The sequence below is a fragment of the Lygodium microphyllum genome, chromosome 1 (assembly GCF_053477565.2).
Source record: "Lygodium microphyllum isolate KBCC chromosome 1, Lygodium_microphyllum_v1.1.10, whole genome shotgun sequence".
NCBI classification, from domain to species: domain Eukaryota; kingdom Viridiplantae; phylum Streptophyta; class Polypodiopsida; order Schizaeales; family Lygodiaceae; genus Lygodium; species Lygodium microphyllum.
The window spans coordinates 109,247,080-109,256,983 of NC_141135.1; the positions used below are offsets into that span (position 1 = coordinate 109,247,080).

Genomic DNA, 9,904 nt, shown 5'->3' on the forward strand with positions numbered 1-9,904 from the left:
CGTCATGGTTCTCCTTGGATGTGACTGGTATGAATTTGTCACCCTGTTGTGACAGCGTTGTATCCACTCTTGATTGGTCAATGTGAGTTCTATTGTCAGTGGATAGAGTGTTGCAAGCAGTCGTTGATGGTAACGACTGCTTTGATTTTTCAGAGCACACGGATGCGTCTGAGGTTTCACCGCTATTAGGAGAGACATCAATGGGGTCATTGGTGGATGGACTCGATGCTTTATTCCTGAGCTTTCAAGCGCTCTTGGTGTCAATGTTCTTGGGATCCCCAACCACCTGTGGCTGCTATTGTCTTCGTTGTTTTCTCCTCTTTTTCTTGGTCAGTGAAGGTGCATCTCTCCATGACTCAGGATCCTGGACTAGGTCAACAGTTGATGTGCTTGGTTGGGCCTTAGCATTCTCTTTCTCCAGTGTGTCCTTATGGGACATAACCATGGCTTGCCGAATAGCCTCGCTAGGTTATGAGGGTACAACTGCCTCCCCTTTTGGAGAGTCTAGCTCTTCCCTTTTGTTTAACTCCTCTAGCCTAGACTTTAGACACTTTGGAAGTGCTGGAGTTGTCAAGGAAGTTGGTTGCGACACCTCCTCCACAGGTAAACTACTAAGGACACGTTCTGCAAGGAGCATTGTCACGGCCAAGGGCTGTGACTGCTGTGATCCCTGATTGGAAGTAGTAGCGACTATTTCAGTGGGCTGGCCACTCTTGGTAGATTGCGGTGTTAGGTCCCTAGGGCGATCGGAAGTAGTCGTGTCTTTTGTTGCCCTTTGAGCATTCATCTGTGTAGATCGAGCATGGGTTGATCCAGTCCCATTAGGTTGCACAGGCATATCCTTGGCCCGAGAGCTACGGCTAGTGTCATGTCCCATCTTTTGGACATTTGGAAGCTTAGATGGAGATAGAGATTGGGAGTGAGCAGCCGCCTTTGATAACTGCTCCTGTGCTTCCTGTGTCCGTTTGGAAAAGAAGAGTGTAGGAGATCTAGGACCCTTAGGTGGACTTGGCACTGGCTGAATGATTTGCTCAAGGCTATTAGACGATTGTGCCGTTTGCTTTGTTGAGCGATCAGCCTTGCCATGAGCAATGTTGTGCCTATGATGCCTGTTATCCTCTCGGGAAATTAACGGCTTTTTAGGCACTAATGGCTTTTGTGCACGCTCAATGGTTACATATGACATCTGCTTATTAAGCATGCTAGGCTGAGGCTCTTTCTTTCGAACACTCATGTTTGGTTTCCTACCTCGAGACTTGGAGTTTCTCTTAGATTTCCTCCTGTGCTTTATTTCTTTTGATGCAATCTGGCCTTCAGTTGATAGAGGTGGTTTAGCAATGGGTTTTAGTACCCAAATCCATCGGTTACCCGCGTAATACCCTTGAGCACGTAGCAATGCTTTGGATATCCATCGCGGCGTTGTGCTGACCCTCCATCGATGCCTTCGTCTATAAGGCTTGGGCTTCTTTTGGGGTTATTATAGTAAACGCCCCCCCGGCCCGCAGGGCTGTTGCAGTGAACGCCATGCACAATTTGGACCGTTTATCGCCGAATTTTGAACTACTTGCTCTAAGTTTCAGCCCAGTGATGGATCTGTGATGTGCCTTTAGCTCTACGTAGCTTTGGGGTCAATTTCGGGGTTTAGACGTGTCAAAATTTGTGTTCTAGATACTTGTCCGATTTTGACAGTTTTTTGTCCGATTCTCAGATATCCGATTTTCGGGAGTCCGATTATCAGATCGGACGTCCAATTTTGGGTTGGTCCGATCGGCCCAGTGGTCCGATTTTGGTCACGTCCGATTCTGGGAGTCGGATCGAAAAAGTGGTTTGATTTTCAAAGTGGTCCGATTCTGGGAGTTGGATCGAAGAAGTGGTTTGATTTTCAAAGTGGTCCGATTCTGGGAATCGGATCGGACAGATTGGTCCGATTCTAGTAGTCGGATGGTCTGACTCTGGGATTGGTCCGATTCTGGGTGGTCCGATTCTGGGAATCGGATCGGAAAGATGGTCCGATTTTTAGAGTGGTCCGATTTTCGGAGAGGTCCGATTCTTGGAGTGGTCCGATTCTAGGACTCAGATGGCCTGGTCCGACGGCGCGGACAACAGCCCGCGAGTTGTGCGCGATGCCTCTAGGTCAAGGTCTACTCCACCGAATCATCCAGCGCCTTCCAGATAGGTACAAAACACTACAAGAAAATGCCAGACATGCCTCCAATCACTGTGGTGCTCGAATCAAATGGCACTCCAAGGATCTGTGCCCCTATTTCCCTGTTTTAGCCTGTTATACAGCAACAGAAAACCCTACTCTTTGCTTCTTTTTCTTTGTTTTTTCCTACCCTAAATGCATACAAATCACAAAGCAATCACCTACACTATTCCAACATGCTTTTCCAAATCCAAAAAACCAAAAACCTACTTGCTAAGGAGATCGAATACCTCTTCAAACTCCCTCGCTTCCTACCTATCTACCTCAAGCACTAGTTCGGGGAGAACCCTACTTCAATGCTCAATTCGAAGCGCGCAAGCGCTCAAGGCTTAAATCCGTTGGTCCCGGCAACGGAACCAAAATGTGGGAGCTTTCGCTCAACCGCCAAGACCCTCGGACCGCTTATTGTTTCAAGTGTTCCAAGCCGAGCACTAATGGCTACCTCTCACATAGCCGACGCGCCATCCATATCTATGGGTGTAGTGAGCTTACCTCCATGCCGATCGAGTTACCTCCTCTCCCACGCACTCCAATAGCTCCACGATCCAAGTGCAAGCTTCAAGCACGCTCCATCCTCAAGCTCCAGGCTCCAAGCTCCATTGCCGCAAGCAAGACAAGACAAGAGAAGATAAGAGAAGAAGAGAGGAGAAGATGAAGAGCTTCTTCTCCCCGGGTCCCTCACCCTCACACACTCACTCCCTCACACTCTCACACTCCCTCTCTCAAGCACAAGCTCAAGCAAGCAAGAACAAGAAGAAGAAAAAGAAGAAGAGAGCCACTTTTGGCCACACACAAGAATGAGCTTCTCATTCACTTTTCAACTTTATATACAAAACCCTAAATCCCTTTTGGACGGTCATCCCCTTTTCCCCTTTTTTGCATGGCCGACCGTAGCCTAGACCCTTCTTTCCATTGTCCTTCTATCCTCCTAGCTTCCTTTCCACCGCCCGTCTACATTTACAAATTGCACGGGTGAGAGCCCGGCGCTCCTTGAATTAAACCATGATGCGCTTGCGCTCTTTTACTAAAGTATTGACTTGCGCTTTTCCTTGCGCGTCTTTCTCCCTTATTTAGGACTTTTCTCCTTGTGCGTCTTTGTCTTCCGTTTCTCTTTGCCTTGGCCTTTGTCTTTGTCTTCTGCTTTAGCTTTTCCAGATTTTCCACCTTCGTTCGTTTGAGGGTTAACAATGCCAAAGCTCAAACTAACTTTGAGAGATAAAAAGAAGAGAAGTCAAGGCAGAAGAAGACCGCAACTTATAGACATTCTCCTCATATCCTAAAAAAAAAACCTATCTCAACCCATAATCAAGAATCCGAAAAGAATTCACATCAAATTCAACCAAAAGGCCGAGGGCACAAATCTTGTGCACCGAAAGTAGATGGTTTCCCAAGGCCGGCACATAAAGCACCTCAGATATATGGGCACCACCTCGCCTATCTAGAATAAGATGTATGTGACCCCATCCCTGAATAGGAATAGACGAACTATCACCAATGAGAATCTAACCATGTGAAGGCCGCAAATGAGCAACACCTGCTCAAGAAGGGGTCATGTGCCATAAGGCACCACTGTCAACAATCCACTCCCGCATATATAGGGCTATCAACGCATCATCAAAAGCTAGCAAGGTTGATTCCTCGACTACCTCTAAGTGGAGGAAAGCAGCTGATGAGGAAGCAGCCACCGCTCCGGAATCCTTTGAAGATTTCTCCTCTTCTCCCTTTCCTTCTTCTCCTTGTCAACACAATCCTTCTTCCAGTGACTTGTCTTGCCACAGATGTAACAAGTGGACTCCTTTTCCTTGTTCTTCTTGGATTTATCATTTTTCTTCTTTTGGTTCCGTCTCCTTCTTCTAAGAGGACTAATCCACCAAGGCCTTAGATTTAAAAGCATTGGTCCCTTTCAATTGCTCCTCTTAGTCCAAGACCGTAGGAACCAACTCCTCCCACCGAAGAGTCTCAAAACACCCTGAAGCAATCAAGGCAAAATAAAAGCCACTGAAACAAGCCAGTAAGTATAAAAGAAGAGTTATCGCCATGTCTTCAAAAGTGATCACCTTCCCTGCGTTTTGCACCTGCATCTGAAGCTGCCTCAGCTTGTTAATATGCTCCCGCATAGAAGATGACTTCTTGATACTCATGGTCCACATTTACACTTCCAAAGAAACTTGTTTCATAACATCCATATGATTGTACATCTGATCAAGCTCCAGCCATATCTCCCGAGCCACCGTAAATGCTCAATGTGAGAGATAACAACTATAGTACATGAGAGAAAAATGAGCGAATGCGAGCATTGAGTTTGTTCCAATGTGCATGAGCCTTTGCCAACTCCATCTTATCATTGGAAGAGGGTCTAAACTCGTCTCACGAAGAAGGACGATGAATAGCCTCCATAACAAGCTTCACCAAATCATAGGACTCCAAAATGACAAGTATCATAACCCGCAAATGCGATAGTTCTCGCCATCAAGCTTTTGATCTTATGGAAGGGCCGGTAATATGGGTACCTTCCAATCCATGATTGCCTGAAACTCTGTCTCAACCTCAAAAGACATCTTCACCTACAATGCCTCCATAAAATACAAAAAACAATCCCCCCTAACTATGTGAATGCAGCCTGCTAGGGCTCAATGCTACTCATCCCACTCCTTCAACCGGCCAAAGGCGATGAAAAGGTAAAATTTGCACTTGAAGGGTCCAAAACGCAGCCTTCTTCCTTCTCTAACAGCAAAAAACAGCAATAACTTCAACAAATCTTCTCCTTTCTCACACACCCAGACTTGCCTCATCCTTGTTCTAATACGCAGCACTCTTGCTCGCCCTTGAACACTAAAAACACAACCTTGTATCGTGCTGAAATCTCCTCTTCATGTAGGTTCACCCTTGGTCAGTCCTTCAATGCTCTGATACCATGTCAAAGTGAAGCAATTTGAAAGCGAATGACCAAAACAAAAGAGTGAATAGAGAGGAGAGAGAGAGACAGAGAGTGAAACGCAAAAAATTAGCAAGTGGAGAATGCAATATAAGGATGCAGATATATACGCGGGTGCAGAAAGAATGTCTACGTATGTCTCCACCTCAAAGATCTCACACTCCATGAATCCTGAGGGCAATCCCCACGGTCTGCAGCTTGAAAACTGAGAGCACAACTATGAAAGAGTATGGAAACTAGGGCCAATAAATAGGCCACAGAAAATACAACAAATAATGTAGGTTGGCTGCATTAGATGCAGCCAACTAGACAAAAAATTGTCCAATCTACACAATCCCCGTTGTCCAACCTGACACGTATCTCCTACCCAGCCTGTTGCCTGTTGACGTCAACTGCCACACAGACTGCCTACCGCACCTACTTGTCCAAGTAATGTCAATCACTAATAGGCAACAAAGGCATGGGAAAACAAGAGTATCGGAGTGACGGAATAAGAGTGGAGAATGACTAAAGTGGTGGTGGTGAATGAATGAATGAAGTGACTGCCTCTTTATAGGCATAAGATGTCTAGAATGGCGCACCATTGTGTGGGCGCCCACTAAAAAAGTGGCCAAAATGTGGACACCAACCCTTCTTGGGGCTGTTAGTGTGAAACCCTAAATGAAGTGTGTAAGCTAAAGAAGTGGTTTCTCAGCACCACCTTTGTCAAAAGCACCTGTAAAACGTAGGAAATCTGTGTTCTTTGTAGCAAACAGCAACTTGAAATTTTGAGTTTTTGGCAACAGGGTGGTGTATTCTAAAGGAAACCTCCATGTCTTCACTTCGGCCATGATACAATGTGAGAGTGCACAATGGAAGAGGAACACGAACATGAAGAGAAAAGGACAAGAGAAAAGGCAACATGAATGGAAAAAAAAAATATGCACTAAATCTGAAAAGAAAGATGAATATAATGATGAAATGATCAATCGTCAATGAGCGCACCAAATCAAACTAAAGATGGTGGCAGCACTGGAGATGAAGACAAAATGTGCAACCTACAAAAGATAGAAGAGAATGATCTGTCTCAGCCAAGTGTGGGCTATGAATACCCAAATACTTCCAAGCCTCGCCAATCAGCTAGGGGAGTGCATAAATGCACTTGACCAGCTAAATTTGGCCAATCAGCCCAAACTGGAAATGAAAATGCTGATGTGGCACTCTTGCACAAGTCGCAATCATCAGGGGCTGCATAATCTCTGCTAAGGCAAAGAAATTTGAATAATTACAAGAAGCATTAAATTCACAATATTGAACATGGACACTCTACTGCTTAGATCATGGACATCCGACACCCAACTGGCCCCAAAAATTGGCACCCCTTGCACTATTTCTTTAACCTGTATTACTTCAAATTTGTAGTACACTAAGATGTAAGCTTATCTCTCTACAAATTTGAACACTTTGGGCTGTCACAAATAACCAGCAGCATCAAGATTCAATCTGCCCCTTGATTTTCATACAATTTGAGCACAAATTGAACTTGAGAACACTTGCATGTGGACCAATCTAACTGTGGATCTGCAATCCCCTTCAGATCTGCTGTAATTCTTTGAATTCCACCAGCTGCTCTCATCACAAAACTTCCAATTTATGGGCACGCTTCCGAAGATGGCTGAGAGACCCTAAATTCAGAAGAAATTAGGGATTATAACAGCAAATTCAATGCTGTCCTCTGTAATTCAGCTAGCTAAGAATGGGTGAGAATTTGTTAGAGAAGGGAGAAGATCTACTGAGGAGAGCGAAAAATGATTAATCTATCACCAGAAATGCATCAAGATTGTTGTCACCTGCTGTCATCTTGCATGAAATGCTGTCACCAACTGATTTTCTTTCCCAGATTGCTGTAACCAAGTAAAATCCAGCCTCTAGCAGTTGTCGCCTACAGCCTGCAGATACTTTGATGCTGTCACCTGCTGTGTCACAGCCTTTGGTGGCCGAAAACTCCCTTGGCAGCAGTCATCTGCAGCAATATAGCTTCTCTCCAGCCCCAGCCAGCCTTAATCAGCCCAAAACAAGCTTATATGGCAAGGCCTCTCTCTTCTTGACAAGTGGCACACATTCCAATGCAAGACTCAAACCTATAGACTTAAGTTCCAAAAATAATATTTGTGGAAATTAAAAATACTCTTATCCTTGACTATAACTTGTTCATTTAATGTGCTATGTCCTTTGAACTTGAAAGTCTTTGTAACTTTTCTTAACCTTGGTCTAGGCATTGAATGTTTAATTTTCTCTAGCCCAAATGACACCACATGTCCTTTCTCAGGGCCTTTTAATGCCTAGAACCAGGATTGTCACCAAGTACCCTCTAGTATTTGTCCAACATAACTTGTGACAACTTTTGCCAATGTCCCCCACTACCTAACTTAGATTTTGGACTATCATTCTACCCAGAATAACTTGCACTTCACATGTGCACAAATGCCAAAGCAATGCAATTAGCATACACATCTCTATGATAGACCTCCCCTTAAATCCTTGCAATAGTTCCCCCCGCTCACACCACAATGTGACAAAAGTAAAAGTATTGTACTAGCAAAGCATATGGCATCATAGTCAAACAACATCTTATGCTTAACAAAGTCCATGCCAAAACACATATGCTAAAATTTCTAGCCAACAAAACTGAGTTATAATTCACTCAAATGACCATAACTGTTGTCAAAACCTTATGAGATGCATTCATTGACCATAAAGCAACATTGTTTACACCATCAAGGCATATAAAGTATAAATTGAGCATAAACCATGCATGTTCAGTCGGTGGCATCACATGACTCGTAACAGATAGATCCCAAGTGCATTAACCATTGGTTGGAGCACAAGCTGATGAAGAAAAGTGTTGAAAATGCAAAAACGACCCTCTACTATGATGACTAGCAGGCAAGCGTCAATTGAACAAAAAAAACACATGTTGGTATTGCCAGTGACAAGGGGCTAGAGGAGCTAGCGAACAACAGCAAGCTAGAGACAATTGCAGTCCACTAGGATAAAAGGGAAGTTGAACAATGTCCAAGGAAGCAACTCAAGGTGATGATGAATGAGTGGGCAACAACAAGAGGAGATGGCAACCACATGATGATGAATTGGTGATAGATCGGGATGCAAGCGACCTAGCACACTCTCCATTTATAGATGAGGGACCAACCAAAAAGTGGGGGAATTTGAGTTTTGAGGAGATTTGAGTTTTGAGGTTGTTTAATGAGCTAATGAAGTTTTGATGCATAATGCACCTTTTTTAGCTTAACACCATGCAATCCTATTAGACTGACTAGCATCTTCAAGTTCCATAGTGAAGGTCCTCCATGTTTCGGTTTTGGGTTTTCGTCTCCTCTAGGGTCTACTGTCTTAACCGTCTTGGGACATAGGTTGTCTTTCCAGAGCTTTGCAATGTGTACATGCATATCATATTAGAATGTTGCAAAACTTTCTCTCTCCCAACCACCGTTGAGCATACCACGTGGCAGGCTTCTAACATCTTGTGGTGCCAAGTTTAAGGTGACTCCAACCGTATAGACTTTGTTTAGTGAATCCACCTAGTACTCTCAAACTTGTCTCAAGTGTATCTTAAAAGCAAGTAATCATGTATTGACAGTCTCAAGCAAATTTATCAACCACTCGTGCATGAATAGTCTAGTCGCTTAGGAATTAGCAAAGAATGCCTATCACTCACCATAAATTCAAAAGTATTGGAAGCCGTTATTTATAGGCATGACTCGTACTTGTAACAAACCACTCTGCACTTAGGTGCCTACGGACCATACGGAAAAGATGTTTAAGGACTGATCCAAAAATGTCAAACTTACAACTTCCTCCTCCTTTTTCCCATTTTTGCAACATCAATTGACAATAAACCTTAAGCACTGTTTCCAGAGATCCAGATGGTAAGTGCAAGTGCATTTTCTGCAGAAGTTCGGCCTAAACACTCACGGCAGTTGAAACGTAAAGACAAGGCGTGAGGCGAACCAAGCAAAATCTTGAAGCTGAAGTAGCACTTCCAAAAATCCCCTTTCTTCTGGAGGATGCACAAACGAGAGAGATAGAGAGAGAACACACACATACACATACCCCCCGCCGCACACCACAGAGAGAGAGAGAGAGAGACTTACTGGTTGGCACCACACGCAAGCTTGCAGACTCCGGGGTAGAAAGGATGCGGCCGCGGATGACCTCAACATCGCATGAACATTTTATGTACACATACGTTCGAGGCCTCCGTCAGCAGAACAACACGTTGTGAATTTATCTGTCCTGAGCTCGTTTCCAATTCTTTTAAATAACGCGATTTATATTGCGCTCATATTCCATTCCATTAAAAGTAAATATTTACAGCATCAGATGGATGCAACATGCAAAGTACTAACTAACTTTCTTCAAAAAAAGTCCCGATGTCTACCGCTAACAGCTTTTAACATGACAATAACACAATTATCAGGAAGCTCTGGAACTAGTTCTCCTAAAGACCACTACATTCCTTTTGGACCACATATAAAGTTAAGGGTTGCCCCCTAAGACTATTACACCAAGCAGCCTCTACGTACATTCATCCAAGTTTCAGTAATCCGCAAAAAGGATATTACTCATACTAACGTTGCTTCTAAGGTTGGCATTCCTCATCTCGAACCTGACCTTCTTCCACAATGTGGCCACATCCAAGCAATCCCAGAATAAATGTTTCTCAGTTTCTTCTGCTCGCCCACAGAACGAGCATAATGGGGAGA

General features: G+C 44.1%; 1 protein-coding gene across 9 annotated transcripts in view; it reads right to left on the minus strand.

Moving 5' to 3' along the window:
* The window catches only part of LOC148041531 (DNAse I-like superfamily protein), a 96,814-nt gene extending 87,365 nt beyond the window's left edge, over positions 1–9,449 (minus strand). For 6 of the 9 annotated variants that reach the window (XM_087680567.1, XM_087680552.1, XM_087680559.1 and 3 more), the window contains exon 1: positions 9,293–9,449. In XM_087680567.1, the coding sequence (XP_087536693.1) occupies positions 9,293–9,361 (69 nt within the window). In that variant the 5' untranslated portion in view covers positions 9,362–9,449. The remainder of the gene's footprint in view (positions 1–9,292) is intronic. The other 3 variants (XM_087680582.1, XM_087680581.1, XM_087680576.1) reach the window with 1 other exon arrangement.
* Positions 9,450–9,904: the final 455 nt, after the last annotated feature.